The sequence below is a fragment of the Microcaecilia unicolor genome, chromosome 2 (genome assembly GCF_901765095.1).
Source record: "Microcaecilia unicolor chromosome 2, aMicUni1.1, whole genome shotgun sequence".
Lineage (NCBI taxonomy): Eukaryota > Metazoa > Chordata > Amphibia > Gymnophiona > Siphonopidae > Microcaecilia > Microcaecilia unicolor.
The window spans coordinates 608,980,266-609,007,111 of record NC_044032.1 but is presented as its reverse complement, the minus strand read 5'-3'; the positions used below and the strand labels follow the sequence as shown (position 1 = coordinate 609,007,111).

General features: G+C 45.9%; 1 protein-coding gene across 2 annotated transcripts in view; it reads left to right on the top strand.

Moving 5' to 3' along the window:
• The window catches only part of GUCY1A1 (guanylate cyclase 1 soluble subunit alpha 1), a 111,778-nt gene that overhangs the window by 28,495 nt on the left and 56,437 nt on the right, over positions 1 to 26,846 (top strand). For both annotated transcript variants that reach the window (XM_030191615.1, XM_030191614.1), the window contains 2 exons: positions 5,596 to 5,693; positions 10,494 to 11,203. In XM_030191615.1, coding sequence (XP_030047475.1) covers positions 5,596 to 5,693; positions 10,494 to 11,203 — 808 coding nt within the window. The remainder of the gene's footprint in view (positions 1 to 5,595; positions 5,694 to 10,493; positions 11,204 to 26,846) is intronic.

Sequence of the window (26,846 nt, the reverse complement as noted above, 5' to 3'; positions counted from 1 at the left end):
ATCTGCTTTAATGACTTCTGTGCTAAAAAAGCATCCAGTGCATTTACTGACATTAAGTTTTTCTGGTAACGTGCGGTAAATGTGCAAAAGTGGTAAAACTTATCACTTTATGGGAGAAGATAGACACATATTTTAAGGGAGGCTCATGCTGTATATTATTATCAGGAATCACATGATTTTTAGGGCCTGATTTCCTGGCCTTTTTCTTTTTTCCCACAGTAGGTCGGAGTCCCATCTGTTTCACATTGAGCTCACCCTGTTAACAAAGAAAGAGTAGTAAAGCCTCTTCCAAGACAGGATCTGCTCAGACACACTGACCTTTGACTAATGGAGCCGCATACATTATAATAAACTCGTTTTATGAGTTTAACCATAAACTATGATAATTCAAAGCATAAAATGGTAAATTTATATGAGTGCTTTTTAAAATCCTGGATAAAACCTGTTCACTAGATTTTTATCTCCAGAATACGCAGCTCAAGTATAATGACCTAGATAGTCTGAAAAACACATTCATTAATAATAAGAATTGCTACAGTAACAGCTTGTCGTACCTGACAATTTATACTCACTGGCTGAGAGCTTTAGAAGCAACATGTTGCTGGCCACCTGGTCTCTGAGGGGCCGAGAGGAAGCTGGGGATGGTATTGCACTAGCCTGGCATTCTCAGTGGCCCTGCATTTTCTTGCTGTTTTTGGGGGCTTATCCACTAGCAGAGTAACAGAACCTGATCCTTCATTACCAGCCACCTGTGTTTTTTTTCCCTCCGTAGAAGTTATGTAGCCAAACCTCAGGGTTTGGGGGACCTTGAGCACAAAGTTTTTTTTTGTGGGGGCACAACATTCTCTCCCCCGACCCTGGGTCTTCAGGTCTCACCAGCAGAAGCACTCCTTTGTCAACAGCCTGGTAGTGGTCAGTGCTTTCCCTGAGCTGCCACTGCACCTCCCCCCCCCCCCCAATTAATATGCTTGATTTTTGTGAAACAGAGCAAGTGTGGGAGAGCCCCCTACCCCATGCATCTGTGAAAACCAAGCATACATAAGGGTGGGCCTCTCTTGCGCATGCTCAGTCTCACAAAAAAAAACAAGCATGCTCGTTGGGGGGGGGAGGGGCAGGTGTAACTGTGACCCAGGGAAAATGCCATCGACTACCAGGCCACTGATAGAGGAGTGCATCCACTGGTGGGGCTTCGGGTACTCCACCAGACAAAGCGGCAGATGGTACCTCAGTTTTGGGGAGGGGCCTGATCCCAAATTGGGGGAGGGGGCCAGGCCCCTTCAGGCCTCCTGTGGCTGTGTCACAGTTCTGTAGCAAGGCATTAGGTGTTACTACTGCATAATGGCTGCTCACCCCCCCCCCCCCAAACACCCTCTATACCCCCAAAACACCCCCCCTCCCCCAAGATTACTCAGGAATTGAACCCATCCTATCAAATATAGCACTGTCACTGAGCCATCAGGCTCCTCTTTGGAGGTTAGGTTTTAGCCTTCCTAAAGGCTGGTATACCAATGAATGGAAATGACAACTGAACCTCCATTGGCTCAGGTACAAAATTAGGGGTCCTTTTTAGTATGGTAAAATCTAGGCTTAGTGCATTTTAACGCAGGACTTCCCCACGCATTAAGCCCAGATTTAACACTGCACTTTTTAGGTCTTTTATTTTATTTATTTGCAGTCAAAGGACCTGCAAAAAAAAACACCGGTGCGATTACCAACTCTTATTCAGGAGTCTGTAAGTGCTTCCACGTTAACTCTGCGTTATCCAGTTAGCATGTGCTAATCATAACACACTAGCCAGATAGCACAGGAATGCCCACTCTCCAACGATGACATGCCCCCTCTAAAATAAAATAGTTAAAAAACTAGTTATCATGTGCTTAACACACAAAAACAGGCAAAATACTGCATAATGGTTTAACGCATAAATCCTCTGTGAACAGGGAAATACGTACTGTTCCTGAATGGAACTCACCGTAAGCTACTATTTATATAAATTTATATATCCTCCCGTTGGCATCATAAAATGCCAATCAAGATGGTGCATAATTATAAAACATTAAAAACCTCAGTTAACATAAAAATAGCAGCACTTTCACTGCTTTCCTAAATTGGAAGCCCGACTCCTTTTCCCCTAAGTTTATCAGGCAACTTATTCATGCCCAACACAGCCCTTATCCTAAATGCCTTCTTTCGCCATACCTCCTTTCTCATAACAGCTGCATTAGGAAACGCCAAAGACCTCTAGAGGAAAAGGTGAGAGCTAAATAGGCATATTTTCAAAGCCACTTAAAAGGGAAAGGGGAATAGAACTTGATATACCACCTTTCTGAGTTTTTTATTTTTTTTGCAACTACATTCAAGTCGGTTTACATATATTCAGGTACTTATTTTGTACCAGAGGCAATGGAGGGTTAAGTGACTTGCCTAGAGTCACAAGGAGCTGTAGTGGGAATTGAACTCAGTTCCCCAGGATCAAAGTCCACTGCACTAACCACTAGGCTACTCCTCTACTAGCAACATTCCATGTAGAAGCCTGCCCTTGCAGATCAGCAATGCAGCCGCGCAGGCTTCTGTTTCTGTGGGTCTGACGTCCTGCATGTATGTGCAGGACGTCAGACTCACAGAAACAGAAGCCTGTGCGGCCGCGTTGCTGATCTGCAAGGGCAGGCTTCTACATGGAATAGCAACATTCCCTGTAGAATCTCAAATAGGGAAAGGGAAATGGGACTTGATATACGCCTTTCTGAGGTTTTTTGCAACTACATTCAAAGCAGTTTACATATATGCAGGTACTTATTTTGTACCACAGGCAATGGAGGGTTAAGTGACTTGCCCAGAGTCACAAGGAGCTGCAGTAGGAATCAAACTCAGTTCCCCAGGATCAAAGTCCACTGCACTAACCACTAGGCTACTCCTCCACTCTCCAAAATGCACAGAAACTCCCCAAATTCCAAGTCTTTTGTATGCTTTAGTAGACAAAGCACTATATAGTGAAAATGGTTGAAAAATTTCCATTTTACAGTAGCAAATTTTGTGTGCTTTACTCAGGGACCCTTTTACTAAATCACACTAGAATCTGGGCTTAGCACATTTCAGCGAGGGAGTTTTCCATGCACCAGGTTTAACATATTTAGGGATTGTTAATTTTTGTTGTTGTTGATCATTTTTCTGTTAAAACATGGGACTTGCAAAAAAATTAATACAAAAGCACTTACCACTTATAGGGGTCCTTTTACTAAGGTGTGCTGAAAAACGGCCTGTTTTGGGCGCGTGCAGAATTATTTTTTAGCGCACCTTCAAAAAATGCCTTTTTTTTTTTTTTAGAATTTGCACATGCAACTTTCAAAGCATATTCTGTAAAGCAGTATGTGGAAGGGCAGATCTCAGAAGGGGCGTGGCCATGGGAGGGGCATAGGTGGTTCATAGGCGTTCATAAAAAATTATGCGCACTGTTATAGAATATGCCCGATCTGCGCCTAAGTACATAAATACATAAGTATTGCCATACTGGGAAAGACCAAAGGTCCAACGGGCCCAGCATCCTGTTTCCAACAATGGCTAATCCAGGTCACAAATACCCGGCAAGATCCCAAAAATGTATAAAACATTTTATACTGCTTATCCCAGAAATAGTGGATTTTCCCCAAGTTCATGTAATAACGGTCTATGGACTTTTCCTTTAGGAAGCCGTCCAAACCTTTTTAAAACTCCACTAAGCTAACCGCCATTACCACATTCTCTGGCAACGAATTCCAGAGTTTAATTACACGTTGAGTGAAGAAAAATGTTCTTCGATTCGTTTTAAATTTACTACATTGTAGCTTCATCGCACCAGGTTTTAGTTGTTTTAAATGGTCATACCTAAATTTGAGTCATGGGAACGGGTGCTACGCCTATTCTATACACCAATTTTGTGGGCACCGTATATAGACTTCACCCCTTAGTGCATGCTAATGTGAACATGCCAGCTGGAAAATGCGTCCATGCCTCTTCTCTGCCTATAACACGCCCCCATCAAAAATATTTAAAAAAAAATAAGTAATGCATGCTTTTAGCACGCTAAAACCAGCACAATACCTTTTCTCACATGCTAAGGGCCAGATTCTATATATGGCGCCTGAAAAATTCGCACGGGACAAATTTCCACCTAAGCATATTCTGTAAGCGACACCTATATTTAGGCGCGCTATATAGAATACGCTTAGTTGATATCCCAGCGCCTAGAACTATGTGCATCCATTTACACCAAGGAAAATGTGGCATAAATACCGGCGTGTAGATTTAGGCGTAGAGGGACATATTCTATAACAGTGCACGTAAATTTTGGAATGCCTACGAAACACCCATTTCTCCGCTTATAACTATATGTCCCTTTTTGGCTGCATGCATTAGAATTTAGGCGATCTGCATTACAGAATACGCTTAGCGAGTTGTGTGTGTAAATTCTAATTATTGCCAATTAGTGCTCATCATTACTCATTAAGTGCTTTTATCAATGCTGATTAGCTTGTTAAGTGAATTAAGTTACGTGCATTGTTATAGAATACGCTTGGATATCAGCGTGGAACACTAGGCATGATGTATTGAATCTGGGGGTAAGCCCACATTAGGGCTAAGCACACTTTAGAAAAAGGGCCCCTCAGTGAGGTGTAATTATTTCTAAAACCGTCATTCCGTGTCAAGTGGTCTGGTGGTTCCTGCGCGACCATCACGGATTTCGATGAAATTTTCTGTGAACATTCATACATGTCCCCAGTGAACATTGGTAAAGTTTTACGTTCGCCGATGCAATACTTGCTGAGATATAGTAATCTGTTTGATGCCATACTGCAGCTTTCGCGCAGGGACCACCAGACCACTTGACATGGAATGACCAAAAAGCCTTCTGTTTGATGCATCTTTTTGCTCTCATTTTAATGTTCAACTTCCTCACTGTGCCATGTCTTAAAATAAGATTCCCAAAATTGTTCCCAGCATCATACAAAACTCGCATATCTGTAACTACTTTGCAAAACATATCATTTTGATAATATGGATCTTCAGATATAACAACACAGGAACTGCAGAATCAACTTATCTTAAGCAGCCGAGTGTGAATCGTCATTGATCCAAAATAATTTTTCAAGAATTTTTTGTTTAAATAACATTGCAGAAAAAATAAAGCTACTTAGCTTCAAATTTCAGAAACAGAACCTCTGACTGTTTTTGAAATTTGAAGCTAAGTAGCGTTATTTTTTCCTGCAACAAAAATTCTTGAAAATTTATTTTGGATCAATGACGATTGACACTCGGCTTCTTAAGATAAGTTGATTCTGCAGTACCTGTGTTGTTATACCTGAAGATCCATATTATCAAAATGATATGTTTTGCAAAGTAGTTAAAGATATGTGAGTTGTGTATGATGCTGGGAATAATTTGGGGCATGTTTTAAGGTCTCTGCACATCAAAAAAAATTTGTCCTGTCTATTTGCATTAAAATAAGGTTCAGCATTCACGTATAAACAGCTATTTTAAAATGTCCTTAATTAATTTCTTTGTAAAGTTATTTATCACTTGTTATTTTTATGTGATTTTTTTTCTGCTGTATTTTTGCAGATCACAGTTTCTTAATTTAAGTTTGCATGAGCTTTGTGGAAGTTCACTGGAAAAGGAAGATTTTGAAAAAATCCTTACAGAACAAGCCAGTGTAGCAGGTAAGAATAGTCAGGTTGAATTCAACCTGCAGCAGTCCACATGTTTTTTATAGCCAGATATTTGGCTCTGACACCCAGATAATAGTTGTCACTGACCTATCCAGGTATCGGTGATATTCAGACTGATACCCAGATAGGTAACCAGATAAAGTTAGCACAATTTTTGTTGTTCTAACTTTATCCAGGCAGTCACCCTGTTAGAGGGTAATTCTCAAAAGGCCACCTAAAGTTAGGCACAAATTCTATAACTTCCTTATATTATCGGCACTTCCTTGACTAAAACAAACTGTAAATAAAAATTCTCAAGGGTACTAATGGGCTCATTTTCGAAAGAGAATGATGCCATCTTTCGACATAAATCGGAAGATGGGCGTCCTTCTCACAGGGTCGTCCAAATCGGTATAATCGAAAGCCGATTTTGGACATCCCCAACTGCTTTCCGTTGTAGGGATGGCCAAAGTTCAAGGGGGCGTATTGGAGGCGTAGCGAAGGCGGGACTTGGGCGTGTCTAACACTAGGACGTCCTCGACCCATAATTGAAAGAAACAAGGACGTCCTTGACGAACACTTGGATGATTTTTCCTGGTCGTGTTTTTCTTACGACCAAGGCACAAAAAGGTGCCCAAAATAACCAGATGACCACCAGAGAAAATCGGGGATGGCCTCACCTTACTCCCCCAGTGGTCACTAACCCCCTCCCACCCTCAAAAAATATCTTAAAAAATATTGATTGCCAGCCTCAGATGTCATACTCAGGTCCATCACAGCAGTATGCAGGTCCCTGGAGCAGTTTTAGTGGGTGCAGTGCACTTCAGGCAGGAGGACCCAGGTCCCCCCTACCTGTTATGTTTGTGGAGGAAACAGCGAGCCCTCCAAAACCCACCACAAACCCACTGCACCCACATCTAGGTGCCCCCCTTCACCCATAAGGGCTATGGTAGTGATGTATGGTTGTTGGTAGTGGGTTTTAGGGGGGGGGGTTGGGGGGCTCAGCACACAAGGTAAGGGAGCTATGTACCTGGGAGCAATTTATGAAGTCCACTGCAATGCCCCCTAGGGTGCCCGGTTGCTGTCCTGGCATTTGAGGGGACCACCGGACTACAAATGCAGGCTCCTCCCACGACCAAGTGGCTTGCATTTGGTCGTTTCTGAGATGGACGTCCTTGGTTTCAATTATCGCTGAAAATCAGAAACGACCAAGTCTAAGGATGACCATCTCTAAGGACGACCAAATTTCAGGATTTGGGCGTCCCTGACCGTATTATCGAAACGAAAGATGGACGCCCAACTTGTTTCGAAAATTTCCCCGCCCCTGGATGGGGACGTTTTACGAGGACGTCCTCATCAAAACTTGGATGTCCTTTTCGATTATGCCCCTCCACGTGAACCTGAAATTTTACTTGAAGAGGAAAAAGATTATGAAACCTCAACCCTCGCTGTTTCCAGCTTGCAGCCTGTCAGCTGCTTTTCTCTGTTGATTTCTTCGTCACTGATCTTAAAAAATCCCCTTGACATTTATTTTAAATTTGTCAGTTTGTTATTTTTTTTGCACTATATTTTCTTTTCCTAAAAAGTCCGTATAAGCTACTGGAAGAAAACTTAGGGCCCCATTTACTAAGCAGCATTATAGGCGCATTAACATTTTTAATGCGTGTTAACCATGTACGTGCCTACAATATCCCTATAGGCGCCTATATGGTTAGTGCGCACGCTAAGTGTAGGCGCGCTAAAAATACTAACTTACCTTAGTAAACAGGGCCCTTAGTTTGCTTATTCCTTACAGTTTATATTGACCGCCAAGGGATAGGCAAAAATAAGATTTCTTCCATTTGCTTATATGGACGACTTAGAAAAAGAAAATATAGTGAAGCCAGTTATTTTGGGCGCATTCCAGGGTGGTGTTGGCACTTGGCCGGTTCAGTGCCAGTATTCAGCACTAAACTTACCACAGTAACTGCATAAATAGGATTGCAGAAAAGTCAGTCCTATCTTTATGTGGTTCACCAGCATGCTGAATATTGCACTTCAACCCCCTTTTACTGCGCTAGTGTTAGTGTGTGTTTTTGACGCACGTTGAGGCCCCCTTTTTTTTCCTCTCGAAAAAAATGGCTATCATTTTGGGGGGGGGGGGGCGGGGGGAGATCACTTACCACCACCCATTGAGTGGTGGTAAAAACTCCTGCGCCAACCTGCGGTAACTGGGCAGCAATTACCACCAGGTAAGCATCAGCAGTACAAAAATAGAAAATATTTTTGTAGTGCCGGAAATGGTGTTCGTAGGGGGTGAGAACTACTGGTAGCCCGGCGGTAGTTCTGGAATTGGTGAGCGTTAAGCCTGCATTGGGCTTACCGCCTCTTAGTAAAAGGGGCCCTTAACTGGCTAAGCTTTCTCCAACTCCATAAACTTGAAAATTCAGTTCCAGACCCAGAGAAGGCCCAGCATTGAATTTCCGGGGATAACGCCAGCAGCAGTCAGCAAAATGCTGATCGCTGCCAGCTGAACATCAGGCCCTTAATTCCCTAAACAGCTGTATAATATCTGGATAAAAATAGTCTGTTAGAGGAGAAGTGGAGGCAGTGCCCGGACTTGTCTGGATGCTGGTCATAGTCGGCCGCTATCTGAAAAAGTTTCCAGATGGATTTAGGCCAGCTCGATAGCAAACCTAAATCTATCCAGTTAGTTCCAGTGTGGCTACTGCTCAGCATTAATTTTCAGTACCACTAATTAGGTGGACAGTGGCATTGAATTTACGCATTAAGGGGTCCTTTTACTAAGGTGTGCTGAAAAATGGCCTGCGGTAGTGTAGGCGCGTGTTTTCGAAGCACGCAGATTCATTTTTCAGCGTGCCTGCATAAAAGGCCCTTTTTATTTTTATTTTTGCCAAAAATGGATGTGCGGCAAAATAAAAATTGGTGCGCATCCGTTTTGGGTCTGAGACCTTACCCCCCACCCATTCACTTAGTGATAAGTTCTCGCGCGTTAACTAGGCGGTAATCATTGCTGTGCGTTCAATGCCAATCACTGCCCGCGCACCGAAAAATACAATTTTTTTTTACACACATAATGGATACGCGTAAAAAATGAAATTACTGCCCGGGCCACACAGTAGCTGGACAGTAGTTCAAAATTAACATGTGTTGGATGTGCGTATGCGCCTACGTAGCTTAGTAAAAAGGCCCCTAAGGTAATCCACTGACCATGCTGAAATGAACCTGGCTCAGATTTTGTACAAGCGACAGAATTCAGAAACCTGTGGGATACACACAGACCCCATATTCAGGCAGTATGGTTAGATGCCTCTGGCAGCGCTGACCTCTCATATTCAATGCCAGGCTGTTTCTGGTAACAAGTATTGAATATCCTTTCTTTTTGGGGGGGGGGGGGGGGGGGGGGAAAGCTGGTTCTAACTTAACCAGCTATGTGAATATTTAGCGCTGGCCAGTTAAGTTAATATTGGGCAAAGATAGGACTGCTATTTCTGCAGTCCGATTTGCCCACCAAACTTAGCCAGCTAGATCTTGAATATTCGCGGATAACTGGCTAAGGCATGCAACATAGCCAGTTATTGGCTAGCCACTAACCCTAAGGTTCTATATAGTGCGATCTAAGTCATATTCTGGATTTGTGTGCAGAATTTAATTACTTAATAAGCCAATAAGCGCCGAAAATTGCCACTTAACAAGCAATTATTGACACTAATTGCCATTAATTAGAGTTAACATAAGTGTTGCCGTACTGGGACAGACCAAAAGTCCATCAAGCCCAGCATCCTGTTTCCAACACTGGCTAATCCAGGTCACAAACATCTGGCAAGAACCCCAAAAAGTACTAAACATTTTATACTGCTTATCCCAGAAATAGTGGATTTTCTCCAAGTCCAATTTAATAATGGTCTATGGACTTTTCCTTTAGGAAGCCGTCCAAACCTTAAGCTAACCGCCTTTACCACATTCTCTGGAAACAAATTTCAGAGTTTAATTACACGTTAAGTGAAGAAACATTTTCTCAGATTTGTTTTAAATTTACTACTTTGTAGCTTCATCGCATGCCCCCTAGTCCTAGTATTTTTGGAAAGCATAAACAGATGCTTCACATCTACTTGTTCCACTCCACTCATTTAGGCACAGAACTGTGTAAGCGTATTCTATAACATGATGCGAGTACATTCTAAATTGCATAGTTAAAAAGGGGGCGTGGAACGGGCGGGTTGTGGGCATTTCTGAAACCTGCACATGTTGTTATTGAATACACCCGCGGTCCGTGTACAATTTAGGCATCTGCATTGACACTCTTTTACTTGGTGTAACTGCCCGTGACTAAATTTAGTCACACAGATGGGCGCTTAGCGTATTCTATAAACCATGCAGAAATTGTGCCTTAATTTATAAAGTACGCCTAGGCTTATTTTGTTTTGGCACCGATTTTTTTATGCGTGATATATAGACTCTAGTCCTAAGCGCTAATATTCAGCGGAAATAACCGGCTATCTCACGCTGAATATTAACTCTTAGCCGGCTAAGTGCTATTTAACTGACCAGAAGCCATTCCTGGCTGGTTATATAGCGCTGACTGGATCCCTGTATACAAAGAGGATGGAATCAAAGGGAAACTTAGATGACCTTCACACTTTAAACAGGGCATGGAAGAGCAGGTACAACTGTGGCCACCTTGTTGGCCTGACTGGATGGACCATAGAAGATCTTTATCTGCCGTCAATTATTATGTTATTATTTTTTTTTTTTATTAAATGTACCGTGAGCTGTCTTAGATCTAATTGCAAACTTGTAATAAAATTTCAGGTGCTCCTGTGGACGCTGTAAAAGAGTCACTTGGCGAAGAGCTCTTTAAAATATGTTATGAAGAAGATGAACATGTATTAGAGGTAGTTGGAGGGACATTGAAAGACTTCTTGAATAGTTTTACCACTCACCTGAAGCAGGGCAGCCCAGACCAAGTGGTTGAAGATGGCAGCAGGCCTAAAGAGGCTTCAATACTTTGCTTGGAGAAAGATCAAGACTTTCTAAATGTTTACTATTTCTTCCCTATGAAAATAACATCTTTAATTCTTCCTGGCATTATTAAAGCCGCAGCATATGTTTTATATGAAACTGAAGTAGAGGTGAAATTGATCCCAGCTGGATTCCATTGTGATAGCAATGAATTTATCAACCAACCATATCTTCTCTATTCAGTGCAAGTGAAAAACACCAAGCCCTCATTATCTCCGTGTAAACCACAGTCCTCCGTGGCGATCCCTGTCTCGCTGTTCTGCAAAACATTTCCATTTCATTTCATGTTTGACAAGGACATGGGTGTGCTACAGATTGGAAATGGCGTCAAGAGGCTGCTGAACAGGAGAGACTTTCCAGGAAGGCCTCACTTTGAAGAGTATTTCGAAATTCTTGCTCCAAAAATAGGTTGCACGTTTAGTGGGATCATGACCATGCTAAACATGCAGTTCATCATCAGAGTAAAGAGATGGGAGAACACTGTCGAGAAGTCTTCAAGGGTAAGTAAAGAATGAAGATGATCGTTTATGCATTGCTTTCCCTTACCTGAGGAGCCCCTCCTTGTGGTGGGGTGAGGGCTGCCTTGGAAGGAACCCAAGAATATTGGTTCAAAAACTGATGATAATTGGGTTCTGCAGAGGGAAGGAAGTAGAAACCCTATGGCCCTGACTGCTCAACTCTCAAGAAAGCTCCAAAATCACCGTAATGCACTCCAAAAACCCCTTGTCCACTCTAGGGGATGTTTTTTGTAAAACCCCCTTTCTGTTTCACGATAGTCCTAGTATTAGGTTTCAAGTTGGTGTTTTCAATTTACCTCAGTTAGGATCCTGTATACTAAGCCACGCTGTAGGCACGCAAACATTTTAGTGCACGCTAAAATTTAACTTGCGCTATTGCTAGAGACACCCATAGCAATATAATGGGTGTCTCTGTTGTTAACGTGCACTAATTTTTAGCGCGCACTTAAAAGCACGCTTACAGCGCGGCTTAGTAAAGAGGGCCCTAATTGTATTTAGATTTACATTTGGTCATTTTACTATTGTTATGCTGTTAACAAAATTGTAAGTTTGTCCATGCACAAGTTAACTATGCAGTGTTCTGTAATGTAACGTGTAAATGCTGTGGCCTGTAACTGTGAAGGGGATGTACACAAGGGCGCAGCAAGGGTCGCACCATTGATAATCCAATTTTATTGGTTGCCTTTTCAAGCTTAGGTACAGTTACGACCACTTTTATGGTGTTTTCTTACTCAAATTATTTGTTATCCAATAGTTAGAAGCCAATCACATTTTCCAATTTCCCTTTGTTTGAGTTATCCATCAGTGAAACATATTCGCCTTAAGCATATTTTGAATAGTTCTTGTACATTTCAGTCTGCTAAAATTTGGAATGGCCTCTCTCAATATTTGAGAAATGTTCTTTCTTATACAAATACAATAACATTTATATTCCTCCACAAACCATTTCTGGATCCATGCAGATTACAGTATATAAAAAATGCTAGGCCAACCCTAGGAAGTAACATCACCTTAAACAAGTTTCCAATACTCCAAAATAAATACCTCGGACATTAGATTGCAAATATAGGAAAAATAGATGTGTTTTTAACAGCTTACGAAAATTTAAGATGACTTGGAGTCGATCTCAGTTCAGAAGGTAATGAGTTCCAGCACTGTGCTAAATGATACATGAAACCCATTACATGAATCGATTTATACCTGACTCCTTTTAGTGTAGAGAACTGTAGAAAGCCTTCATCTAAATGATCGATCTGCCTTCCCAGTAATAAGCAAATCTATTTAGTTGGGGCAAAACTATAAAATATCTTATGCACCTAGGGTACGTAATTTAAATTGGCAATGAGCCTCCATTGGAAGCCAATGTAGGCTTCTGAATAGGGGTGTGACATAATTTGATTTCCGCTTACAAAAATGAACTTCGCTGCTGTGTCCTGCAAAATCTGCAGATGTCTCATAGATGATTTGGAACAGCAGATATATAAAGAATTGCAATAGTCAAGCTGAGACAGTACAAGCGCCTGATCCGCTGCTTCATAAGATTCTGAAGGTCTTTCTTGTTTTAAAATATTACACGATTTAACATTGTACTTTGTCAGAAATAATGTCATTCACAGCATATTGTGCTGAATTCTTAAAGTAAACCACTCAGAATCCATGTTGCATTTGGGCGGTGAAGTAACCTGATTAGATAAGGGATTGTGTCTAAACATAGGTGTTCTACTTCAGGTTTGCGCTAGTATTCTGTAACAGCTTAGGCATACCCAGCTGCTCTTATAAGACTGTCCGTGTGCGCCATTGTGGCATCTAAACGTATGCACCGAGCAGGGGCGTATCTGCGTGGGGCCACAGGGGCCTGGGCCCCCGCAGATTTCGCCCTGGCCCCCCTCCCCGCCGTCAACCCTCCCCCGCAGCGACGTCAGACGCCGAACTGGATTCAACCAATCAGCACTGCAGCGTTACTTCCTTGAAGCACATGGCCACGGAGGAAGACGAAATATGGAGATTGCGGGTCGGACCTCGGCTGGCGGAGGTTGGGGCCCCCCGCCAGCAAAAGTAAGCAACGGGGGAGGGTTGACGGCGGGGAGGCGGCGGGGGGGGGGGGAGGGAGGCAAAAAGTGCCCCCCCTCTCTGGCTCTGGCCCCCCCTACCGCCGGATTCCAGATACGCCCCTGGCACCGAGTTATAGAATTGCCCCTGTAGTGTATAATTCGAGGCATCTAATTTAAATCACTTCAAATTAAACTTATATTCAGCAGTGCTATTTAGGCAGTACAGCTGAACATTCAGGTATAAGTGCAGCGTCAAATAGATGATTCGCATATTTATTTAGATTTTGCTCACACCTTTTTCAGTAGTAGCTCAAGGTGAGTTACATTCAGGTACTCTGGATATTTCTCTGTCCCAAGAGGGCTCACAATCTTAAGTTTGTACCTGAGACAATGGAGGGTTAAGTGACTTGCCCAAGATCACAAGGAGCAGCAGTGGGATTTGAACCGGCCACCTCTGGATTGCAAGACCAGTGCTCTAAACACTAGGTCACTCCTACTTTTTAACTCCTACTTTTTAGTGTGGGCCAACTTTCCTTTATAGAATACTAGCATAACAGGAGGATACGTGCACCATATTTAGGAGGCATCTATATTCCTTATGTTATGCTGATATTCTGTTATCAGCATAACAGGAGTATATGTGCACAGTATTTAGAATGCATCTACATTCCTTTACAGAATACTAGCATAACAGGAGTGTGCGTGGATGGTATTTAGGAGGCATCTGCTTTCCTTTGCAGAGTACTAGCATAACAGGAGTATATGTGCACGGTGTATAGGAGGCATCTACTTTCCTTTAGACAATACCAGCATAACAGGATTATACATACAAGGTATTCTGAATAGCATGCACATATAGTCCTTTTATGCAAGTATTCTATTAAGGAAATATCCTGCACAATTACTCCTGTTATGCTGGTATTGAGGCATGGTGGAAGGGGGATAACCAGTGGGACATTGTCATGCCAGGGTATAAATAATATCGTAGTGATAGTGAATGAAATTGGTGGAGGGGTAGCATTGAGGGGCATAATTGAACGGGGCCGGCCATCTCTAAGGCCGGCCCCGGAAAGCGGCATACCCGACAGTATTATCAAAACAAGATGGCCGACCATCTTTCATTTCGATAATACTGTCGGGGCCGGCCAGATCTCAACATTTGGGCCGGCCTTAGAGATGGCCGGCGTTAGAGATCGCCACCATTGGTTTTTTTTTGCTAATAATGGAAACTAATGGCGGCCATCTCAAACCCGGCCAAATCCAAGGCATTTGGTCATGGGAGGAGCCAGAATTTGTAGTGGACTGTTCCCCCTCACATGCCAGGACACCAACCCGGGCACCCTAGGAGGCACTGCAGTGGACTTCAGGAATTGCTCCCAGGTGCATACCTCCCTTACCTTGTGCTCTGGGCCCCCCAAATCCTCTCCCCACAACTGTACACCATTACCATAGCCCTTATGGGTGAAGGGGTACCTACATGTGGGTACAGTGGATTTGTTGGGGGGGGGTTGGTGGGCTCCCATTTACCACCACAAGTGTAACGGGGGGGATGGGCCTGGGTCCACCTGCCTGAAGTGCACTGCACCCACTAAAAACTGCTCCAGGGATCTGCATACTGCTGTCATGGAGCTGGGTATGACATTTGATGCTAGCATAGAGGCTGGAAAAAAATAGTTTTTAATTTTTTTTTTTTTTGGGTGGAAGGCGGTTGGTGACCACTGGGGGAGTAAGGGGAGGTGATCCCCTATTCTCCGAGGACAAGCAGGCTGCTTGTTCTCACTGATGGGTGACGTCCACGGCAGCCCCTCCAATCGGAAACTTCACTAGCAAAGTCCTTTGCTAGCCCTCGCGCGCCCGCGCGCACCGCGCATGCGCGGCCGTCTTCCCGCCCGAAACCGGCTCGAGCCGGCCAGTCTTCTTTTGTCCGCACTCGGTACGGTCGTGTTTTCGCCGTGTCGAGCCCCGGAAAGTCGACCTCGCGCGTCCAATTTGTTTGAACGTGTTTTTTTCCTTCGGGAAAGCTTTGTCCTAGTCGGGAAGTGCTCCGGAAACCCCCCGCCGGGTTTCGTGTAAATCCTCCCCGTACTTCCAGCTTTTTTGCCCCGGTAAGTTTTCTTTCGTCGTCGGGGTAGGCCTTTTTTCGGCCTCGGTCGAGATTTTTTCTCCCTCTAAATTTGGTGCTTCGAATTTCGCCATTTCGGCTTTTGATTTCGCCGGCGTGATTTTTCCGCCCATGACATCGAAGCCTTCCAGCGGCTTCAAGAAGTGCACCCAGTGCGCCCGGGTTATCTCGCTCACTGATCGACACTCGTCGTGTCTTCAGTGTCTGGGGGCCGAGCACCGCCCTCAGAACTGCAGTCTGTGTTCCCTGCTTCAAAGGCGGACTCAGGTAGCGAGACTAGCCCAGTGGAACGTGTTGTTCTCGGGCTTTTCGTCGGCATCGGCACCGGGATCTTCGAGTGCATCGACGTCGTCAGCGTCCAGACCATCTTCCTCGGCCGCCCCTGCATCGAGTGCATCGAGGCATCGGGCCTCTGCATCGGCGCCGAGACATCGGATAGCTGCATCGACGTCGGTGGTACCAGGACCTCGTCTGCTGATGTCGTCGGACGGTGGTGCATCGGGTGGAGTGCAGGTGAGGGCTGTCCATTCCCCTGCTGGTGGCGGTGAGCCCTCGGGTGGGTCTCCGCCTACCCTGAGGGCTCCTGCGGTACAGCCCCCCCGAGATCGACCTTCTTCAGTCTCGGCCCCGAGGAAGCGACGGGTGGATTCGACGTCCTCCTCGTCGGTGCCGGGGAGCTCCGGTGACATGCTTCGGAAGAAATCGAAGAAGCATCGACACCGGTCTCCTCCCCGTGTCGGCACCGAGAGCTCTGGGTCGCCGAGGGATTCGGCACCCAGCAGGCATCGGCACCGAGAGGACCGCTCACCCTCTGTTCAGGAGGTGTCGATGCGCTCCGCTCTGGACAGCCCGGAACAGCCTCCACGCCCGGAACAGGTACTGACGTCGACGCCTGCATCGACCTCTCAGCCTTTCTCTGCAGCCGCTCTAAACGAGAGCCTCCGGGCCGTTCTCCCAGAGATTCTGGGAGAGCTGTTGCGCCCTACCCCTCCGGTACCGGCGGTGCTTGCGCCACCGGTACCGTCGAGCGTGGCGCCGGCTGGCCCATCGCCCAGGTTGAGGTCCCCGACGTCGGTACCGCGTGCGGTGCCGACCGCGGCCACCTCCCAGGAAGGCTCCCCGACTACGTCGGCGGAGGGAGCTTCGCCGATGCGGCCGAGGGAGTCTACCTCTCGACGCCCCCATCGTGGACAGGGTTCCACGGAGTCGAGCAGGGCGAGGTTGCAGACACAGGTCCGTGAACTTGTGTCTGACACCGAGGGTGAGGCCTCGTGGGAGGAAGAGGAAGATCCCAGATATTTCTCTGACGAGGAGTCTGGGGGTCTTCCGTCTGATCCCACTCCCTCTCCTGAGAGACAGCTTTCTCCTCCCGAGAGTCTGTCTTTTGCCTCCTTTGTCCGGGAGATGTCTACGGCCATCCCCTTCCCGGTGGTTGTGGAGGACGAGCCCAGGGCTGAAATGTTTGAGCTCCTGGACTATCCTTCTCCACCTAAGGAAGCGTCCACTGTTCCCTTGCACCATGTCCTGAAGAAGACATTGCTTGCGAACTGGACCAAACCATTAACTAATCCCCACATTCCCAAGAAGATCGAGTCCCAGTACCGGATCCATGGGGACCCAGAGCTGATGCGCACTCAGTTGCCTCATGACTCTGGAGTTGTGGATTTGGCCCTAAAGAAGGCTAAGAGTTCTAGGGAACATGCTTCGGCGCCCCCGGGCAAGGACGCTAGAACCTTAGACTCCTTTGGGAGGAAGGCCTACCATTCCTCTATGCTCGTGTCCAAGATCCAGTCTTACCAGCTCTACACGAGCATACACATGCGGAATAATGTGCGGCAGTTGGCGGGCTTGGTTGATGCTCTTCCCCCTGAGCAAGCCAAGCCTTTTCAGGAGGTGGTCAGGCAGCTGAAGGCGTGCAGAAAATTCCTGGCCAGAGGAGTTTATGACACTTTTGATGTTGCGTCCAGGGCCGCTGCTCAAGGTGTGGTGATGCGCAGGCTCTCATGGCTGCGTGCCGCCGACCTGGAGAATAGAGTCCAGCAGCGGATTACGGACTTGCCTTGCCGTGCGGATAACATTTTTGGCGAAAAAGTCGAGCAGGTGGTAGAGTCTCTCCACCAGCGGGACACCGCATTCGACAAGTTCGCCCGCCGGCAGCCTTCAGCTTCTACCTCTACAGGTAGACGATTTTTCGGGGGAAGGAAGACTGTTCCCTATACTTCTGGCAAGCGTAGGTACAATCCTCCTTCCCGACAGCCTGCGGCCCAGGCTAAGCCCCAGCGCGCTCGCTCTCGTCAGCAGCGTGCGAATCAGCAAGGCCCCGCGGCTCCCCAGCAAAAGCAAGGGGCGAGCTTTTGACTGGCTCCAGCAGAGCATAGCCGACATCCAAGTGTCAGTGCCGGGCGACCTGCCTGTCGGAGGGAGGTTGAAAGCTTTTCACCAAAGGTGGCCTCTTATAACCTCCGATCAGTGGGTTCTCCAAATAGTCCGGCAAGGATACACCCTCAATTTGGCCTCTCAACCTCCAAATTGTCCACCGGGAGCTCAGTCCTACAGCTTCCAGCACAAGCAGGTACTTGCAGAGGAACTCTCCGCCCTTCTCAGCGCCAATGCGGTCGAGCCCGTGCCATCCGGGCAAGAAGGGCTGGGGTTCTATTCCAGGTACTTCCTTGTGGAAAAGAAAACAGGGGGGATGCGTCCCATCCTAGACCTAAGGGCCCTGAACAAATATCTCGTAAAAGAAAAGTTCAGGATGCTTTCCCTGGGCACCCTTCTCCCCATGATTCAGCAAAACGATTGGCTATGCTCTCTGGACTTGAAGGATGCCTACACACACATCCCGATACTGCCAGCTCGCAGACAGTATCTGCGATTTCAGCTGGGCGCACGCCACTTCCAGTACTGTGTGCTACCCTTTGGGCTCGCCTCTGCGCCCAGGGTGTTCACAAAGTGCCTAGCTGTGGTAGCAGCGGCGCTTCGCAGGCTGGGGGTGCACGTGTTCCCATATCTCGACGATTGGCTGGTGAAGAACACATCCGAGGCAGGAGCCCTGCAGTCCATGCAGATGACTATTCGCCTCCTGGAGCTACTGGGGTTTGTGATAAATTACCCAAAGTCCCATCTTCTCCCAGTGCAGAAACTCGAATTCATCGGAGCCCTGCTGGATTCTCGGACGGCTCGCGCCTATCTCCCAGAGGCGAGGGCCAACAACTTGTTGTCCCTCGTCTCGCGGGTGCGAGCGTCCCAGCAGATCACAGCTCGGCAGATGTTGAGATTGCTGGGCCACATGGCCTCCACAGTTCATGTGACTCCCATGGCCCGCCTTCACATGAGATCTGCTCAATGGACCCTAGCCTCCCAGTGGTATCAGGCCGCCGGGGGTCTAGAGGACGTGATCCACCTGTCCACGAGTTTTCTCGAATCCCTGTATTGGTGGACGATTTGCTCCAATTTGACTCTGGGACGTCCCTTCCAAATTCCTCAGCCTCAAAAAGTGCTGACCACGGATGCGTCTCTCCTGGGATGGGGAGCTCATGTCGATGGGCTTCACACCCAAGGAAGGTGGTCCCTCCAAGAAAGCGATCTACAGATCAATCTTCTGGAGTTGCGAGCGATCTGGAACGCTCTGAAGGCTTTCAGAGATCGGCTGTCCCACCAAATTATCCAAATTCAGACAGACAATCAGGTTGCCATGTACTATGTCAACAAGCAGGGGGGCACCGGATCTCGCCCCCTGTGTCAGGAAGCCGTCAACATGTGGCTCTGGGCTCGCCGTCAAGGCATGGTGCTCCAAGCCACATATCTGGCAGGCGTAAACAACAGTCTGGCCGACAGGTTGAGCAGGATTATGCAACCTCACGAGTGGTCGCTCAATTCCCGTGTGGTGCGACAGATCTTCCGGGCGTGGGGCACCCCCCTGGTAGATCTCTTCGCATCTCAAGTGAACCACAAGGTCCCTCAGTTCTGTTCCAGGCTTCAGGCCCACGGCAGACTGGCGTCGGATGCCTTCCTCCTGGATTGGGGGGAAGGTCTGCTGTATGCTTATCCTCCCATTCCTCTGGTGGGGAAGACTTTGTTGAAACTCAAGCAAGACCGAGGCACCATGATTCTGATTGCTCCCTTTTGGCCGCGTCAGATCTGGTTCCCTCTTCTTCTGGAGTTATCCTCCGAAGAACCGTGGAGATTGGAGTGTTTTCCGACCCTCATCACGCAGGACGAAGGGGCTCTTCTGCATCCCAACCTCCAGTCCCTGGCTCTCACGGCCTGGATGTTGAGGGCGTAGACTTTGCCTCTTTGGGTCTGCCAGAGGGTGTCTCCCGCATCTTGCTTGCTTCCAGGAAAGACTCCACTAAGAGAAGTTACTTCTTTCATTGGAGGAGGTTTGCCGTCTGGTGTGACAGCAAGGCCCTAGATCCTCGCTCTTGTCCTACACAGACCCTGCTTGAATACCTTCTCCACTTGTCTGAGTCTGGTCTGAAGACCAACTCCGTAAGGGTTCACCTTAGTGCAATCAGTGCATACCATTACCAAGTGGAAGGTAAGCCGATCTCAGGACAGCCTTTAGTTGTTCGCTTCATGAGAGGTTTGCTTTTGTCAAAGCCCCCTGTCAAGCCTCCTACAGTGTCATGGGATCTCAATGTCGTTCTCACCCAGCTGATGAAACCTCCTTTCGAGCCACTGAATTCCTGCCATCCGAAGTACTTGACCTGGAAGGTCATTTTCTTGGTGGCAGTTACCTCGGCTCGTAGAGTCAGTGAGCTTCAGGCCCTGGTAGCCCAGGCCCCTTACACCAAATTTCATCACAACAGAGTAGTCCTCCGCACTCACCCTAAGTTTCTGCCAAAGGTTGTGTCGGAGTTCCATCTGAACCAGTCAATTGTCTTGCCAACATTCTTTCCCCGTCCTCATTCCTGCCCTGCTGAACGTCAGCTGCACACATTGGACTGCAAGAGAGCATTGGCCTTCTATCTGGAGCGGACACAGCCCCACAGACAGTCCGCCCAATTGTTTGTTTCTTTTGATCCCAACAAGAGGGGAGTGGCTGTAGGGAAACGCACCATATCCAATTGGCTAGCAGATTGCATTTCCTTCACTTACGCCCAGGCTGGGCTGGCTCTTGAGGGTCATGTCACGGCTCATAATGTTAGAGCCATGGCAGCGTCGGTAGCCCACTTGAAGTCAGCCACCATGGAGGAAATTTGCAAAGCTGCGACGTGGTCATCTGTCCACACATTCACATCTCATTACTGCCTGCAGCAGGATACCCGACGTGACAGTCGGTTCGGGCAGTCAGTTCTTCAGAACCTGTTTGGGCTTTAGGATCCAACTCCACCCCCCGAGGGCCCTGTTTGTTCTGTTCCAGGCTACACTCTCAGTTAGTTGGTAAATTTTTTAGGTCAATCTCAGTTATGTCCTCGCCGTTGCGAGGCCCAATTGACCAATGTTGTTGTTTTGAGTGAGCCTGGGGGCTAGGGATACCCCATCAGTGAGAACAAGCAGCCTGCTTGTCCTCGGAGAAAGCGAATGCTACATACCTGTAGAAGGTATTCTCCGAGGACAGCAGGCTGATTGTTCTCACAAACCCGCCCGCCTCCCCTTTGGAGTTGTGTCTTCCCTTGAAGTGTATTGTCTTGCTACATACTGGACTGGCCGGCTCGAGCCGGTTTCGGGCGGGAAGACGGCCGTGCATGCGCGGTGCGCGCGGGCGCGCGAGGGCTAGCAAAGGACTTTGCTAGTGAAGTTTCCGATTGGAGGGGCTGCCGTGGACGTCACCCATCAGTGAGAACAATCAGCCTGCTGTCCTCGGAGAATACCTTCTACAGGTATGTAGCATTCGCTTTCCCTCCGGTGGTCAGTTGGGGCACTTTTTGGAGGCTTGGTCCTAAAAATAAACGGACCAAGTGAAGCCGGCCAAGTGCTCGTCAGAGCCGGCTTTCTTTTTTCCATTATCGGCCGAAGCCGGCCATCTCGTAACCACGCCCCGTCCCGCCCCGCCTTCCATACCCTGCCGAAACGCCCCCCTTTAACTTTTGCAGGCTCTGCGACGGAAAGCAGTTGAAGTCGGCCAAAATCGGCTTTCGGTAATACCGATTTGGCCGGGTTCAGGAAAATGGCCAGCCATCTCCCGATTTGTGCCGGAAGATGGCTGGCCATCTCCTTCGAAAATAAGCAGGATTGTATGTTAAGGAGGGCCTTGAATCAAATAGATTGAAAATTCTGCAGGACACACAACACATCTTGAAATCCCTATGAAATTCCATGTATAAAAGGAAAAAGGATAGTGATAGGAGTGTACTACCGTCCGCCTGGCCAGGATGAACAGACGGTTGTAGAAATGTTATCGGAAACTAGGGAGGCTAACAAACTGGGCAACACAATAATAATGGGTGATTTCAATTACCTTGATATTGACCGGGTAAATGTAACATCAGGGCATGCTAGGGAGGTAAAATTCCTTGATGAAATCAAGGACTGCTTTATGGAGCAGCTGGTTCAGGAGCCAAACTTCTACACCTAGTCCTTAGTGGAGCGCATGATGTGGTGTAGGAGATAATGGTGATGGGGCCGCATGATAACAGTGATCATAATATGATCAAATTTCATATTAGCTTTGGAGTAAGTATACATAGGAAATCCAATAAGTTAGCATTTAACTTTCAAAAAGGAGACTATGATAAAATGAGAAGAAGGGTGAAACAAAAACATAAGAGGAGCAGCTGTGAAGGTCAAAAATGTACATCATGGATGCTGTTTGCTGCGAAGGTCAAAACTTTACATCCTGAGCCCCTACGTCTTGCCCCATCCTTGGCCACCTTTAAATCTAGACTGAAAGCCCACCTCTTTAACATTGCTTTTGACTCGTAACCACTCGCCTCCACCTACCCTCCTCTCCTCCTTCCTGTACACATTAATTGATTTGATTTACTTACTTTATTTTTTGTCTATTAGATTGTAAGCTCTTTGAGCAGGGACTGTCTTTCTTCTATGTTTGTGCAGCGCTGCGTACGCCTTGTAGCACTAAAGAAATGCTAAATAGTAGTAGTAGTAGGTGTAGATGCTGTTTAAAAATACCATTCTGGAAGCCCAGGCCTGTTATATTCCATGTATTAAAAAAGGAGGAAGGAAGGCCAAATGGCAGCTGACATGGTTAAAATGTGAGGTGAAGGAAGCTATTAGAGCTAAAAGAAAATCCTTCAGAAAATGGAAGAAGGATCCGACTGAAAATAATATGAAACAGCACAAGGAATGGCAAGTCAAATGCAAAGTGCTGATAAGGAAGGCAAAGAGGGACTATGAAAAAAGATTGCGTTGGAGGCAAAAACACATAGTAAAAACTTATTTAGGTATATTAAAAGCAAGAAGCTGGCAAAACAATCAGTTGGACCGCTACATGACTGAGGGGTAAAAGGGGCACTCAGGGAAGACAAAGTCATAGCAGAGAGATTAAATAAATTCTTTGTTTCGGTCTTCACCAAAGAAAATAAGAGATACCGGTGCCAGAAATGGTATTCAAAGCTAACAAGTCGGAGAAACTGAATGAAATCTCTATAAACCTGGAGGATTTAATGGCACAATTTAACAAATTGAAGAGTAGCAAATCACCTGGACCAGATGGTATTCATTCCAGAGTACTGATAGAATTGAAAAATGAACTTGCAGAACTATTGTTAGTAATATGTAATTTATCTTTAAAATCAAGCATGGTACCAGAAGATTGGAGGGAGGCCAATGTAACGCCGATTAAAAAAAAAATGTTCCAGAGGTGATCCGGGAAATTATAGACCGGTGAGCCTGAAGTTGGTGCTGGGCAAGTGGTAGAGACTATTATTTTTTTGTTACATTTGTACCCCGCGCTTTCCCACTCATGGCAGGCTCAATGCGGCTTACATGGGGCAATGGAGGTTTAAGTGACTTGCCCAGAGTCACAAGTAGCTGCCTGTGCCTGAAGTGGGAATCGAACAACAAAATTACAAAGCATATTCAAAATTACTCTACATGTTTGCGTGTGAGCATGCTAGTATTCAGAAAAGTCCAAAACTTCACTAAAGAAGTGTTAAGTACTTCACTAAATATGTGTTCTATAGACCAAATATCATATTTTCATGGTTAGAAGACATAATGTTTTACTTTTTAACTTTTTTTCTGTTTCCCCATTAAGAGGAGGAAAAAACCTCAGAAGTATGCAGGTGTATGAAAACAGTTTTTCACCCGTCTCATTCAGTCATAGGCTTTAAAAATCTTCACAATTGTTAATCTTTTTCATATAAATAAACACTTTTTACTTAGCTTTCGGCTCTGCCTTAATCACCGCTTTAGGGCTCCCTTTTGGCTATACAATTCCATTCATATAACAATGTAGAAGTCCAGATTTATTCTTTCAGTAGCCCTAAATTTTTTTAAATGTATTTATCACCAGTGCTGAATATGTAAGTCCTTTTCAATACTGACCTGCAGATATTTTTACAAAATCAAGCAAAAATATAAAGTAGTAGAAATTAGATAATTCAGGAGTAGAATGTATCAGAACGGCAGACATTTCTGTTAGTCCTCTGGTAATTTGCCTTTCTTTGTTTCATGATGGTACTTAGTACTGTAGTTCTCTTCTTTTGGTGTCCTTGAAAATTTCTGTTCTGGAGTTATAAACATAAGAATAGCCATACTGGCATCTAGCCCAGTATCCTGTTTCCAACAGTGGCCAATCCAGGCACAAGTACCTGGCAGAAACCCAGAGAGTAGCAATATTCCATGCTACCAATCCCTGAGCAAGCAGTGGCTTCCCCATGTCTGTTTCAACAGCAGACTATTATGGACGTTGCCTCCAGGAGTTTGTCAGAAACCTTTTCTAATCCCAGATACACTAACTGCTGCTACCACATCCTCCAGCAATGAGTTCCAGAGCTTAACTATTTGTTGAATGGAAAAATGTTTCCTCCTATTTGAGTGTCCCCTAGTTGTAAAAAATCAGTTCACTTCTACTCAGGGTTCTGTAGACCTCAATTATATCTCCCTTCATATCTCCTCTTTCCTCACGTGTCCCAGACGTCTTATTTTCCTACAAGTTACTGTTATAGGGTCGAAGTCCCACAAACCACAAAATCTATCCCAATACTTGCATTAAGTACCTTTAAATCCTGTTCATGACGGGTGGGCAGATTCCAGTACACTACAGAAGAGGTGAGATGTTGATATGGTGTGCTGCCACAGGGTGGGCCTGAGCCAAGAATGGGTGGGCCTGTGCCCACCCAGGCCCACCCGCAGCTATGCCACTGGAGGTGTGGCTGGCTGGCCTCCTGAAATTGGAGAGCTGAGGAACACATTTTCTGCATTCCCTCTACTCATTTCTACCTGGCTAATTCTTACATCTGGGCTGTTGAGTGTCTATTGTCTGTTTTTATTCCACTGCATTTTTAAACACTGTTATATTTGATATTTAAGCTACATTTTCTGCATTCCTTCTCCTCATTTCTACCTGGCTAATTCTTACCTCTGGGCTGTGGTTTTGTGCAATCCTGTTGAGTTTCTGTTGTCTGTTTTTATTCCACTGCATTTTAAAAACCGTTAGTTTCACAGCTAACATAGCCCACAGATCTTTCTTCTTAAGCCCTCCCCCCACTCTACCCCACAGCCCAAACAGCGGTGCAGTAAGGTGGTTAATACAGCGTTGGAAATAGGTTTCACAACTAACACGTTCTATAGATGCTTGGTTGCTTAGGGCCACCCACCCCAAGGGTAACACTTGCTATATAGTTTGCCTAATTCACTGTTTATCTCCAGAAATTAATTGTATCCTACTTGCATCTGTCTTTTGAAAGCAATCGTTTATGATTGCAATAACTCTCCAGCCTTCTGTTTTGGATCAGGTACATTTCCTGTGTCTAGATTAAAAGAATCTCATTTAACATATAAACCAATTTGCTACTCTTTTAATAGAATTATATTAATTTACCTTCTCCTTCCCTTAAAATTGTTCCCAATAATAGGCATGGAAGTACATTGAACTACACCCACAGAGTACATCTGAACAAGCTCCTAGATATCTCACAATAAACCTTTCTGCTTCCTGTATCCCTCTGAACAGGTGTAAACAAAAATTGGTAGCCTTTCATTTCCTTTGATTCACAGGCACAAAAAGCTCCTACACTTGAAATATGGCAAAGTAACACTATGCCCCTAAAGCTGCAACTCCCATTACAGCTGTTGCCCCTGTCCAGACTGAATGCTTGGTCCAAGACAAGAGTCTGGTTTCATGCGATAAATGTATGCACATTTAAACCCTCCTGAAAGAAGTACAACAACAAAGAGAGAGGAGTGAGTGAGCATCTGTGACGACCAGAAATTCATCCCAGAGATACATGTTGAAACGTTGGGGATCACCAGCAAAGGGAGAGAAGATCTTGAGCAGAAAGAGAACAACTAGACACAGGTCACCAGAACCTGCAAAATCAATCCCCCAAATCCATCTTCTGTTGAACTGAAGAATCGGTTCGCAGCCCTGGAGGCAAAAAGGCTAGAAACATCTCAAGAACAAGAGGAGATGATGATCTATAATCCTGAAGCTGTTGGATCGGTGGCCAATAAGAAGTGAAAGGTAGTGGTTGTTGGTGATTCTCTTCTGACGGGTACTGAGGTGCCCATCTGCTGACCAGACATAATGTCCAGGGAGGTGTGTTGTCTGCCTGGTGCCAAGATCCGAGATGTAGTGGAAAGATTGCCTAGACTCATCAAGCCTACTGACCACTATCCTATGCTGTTCATCCATGTTGGCACATGTTGGCTAGGTATTCTACTGAACATATCAAGCGTGACTTCATGACTCTGGGTCAGAGGTTAAAGCACCTAGGTGCTCAGATAGTGTTCTCATCAATCCTTCCTGTTGAAGGAAAAGGCCGAATGAGGGAAGCTCGCATCCTGGTGTATGGTTCCAATGTGAGCGCTTCAGTTTCCTAAACCATGGGATGATTTTCCAAGAGCTTTTGAGTGGTGATGGTGTCCATCTTTCAAGGAAGGGATGAAGTGTCTTCAGGAACAGACTGGTTAAAATGCTAAGGAGGGCTTTAAACTAAATTTGCTGGGGATGGTTGAGAAAAGTCCCAAAGTAATTAATAACCCTCAGGAAGGTAAGACATCAAATATCCTTATAGAAATGGGGACAAAAAAGTAACATCTGGAGAGCCTTGTATACCAATGCCTGTAGTATGGGAAACAAATTTCGAGATCTAGAGGATGCAATGATAGAAGCTGACTTGGATTTAGTGGTGGTCACAGAGATGTGGTTCACAGAGAGCCATGACTGGGATATACCTGGCTATAATCTATTCGGAAAGGGCAGGATAGGAAAAAAGGGTGGAGGAGTGGCATAATAATAATATTAAAGTGACAGAACTGTAGGACATATGAGGTAAGGAATAAGCGCTGTGGGTTAAACTGGTAAGAGAGAAAGGAAAATGTATTT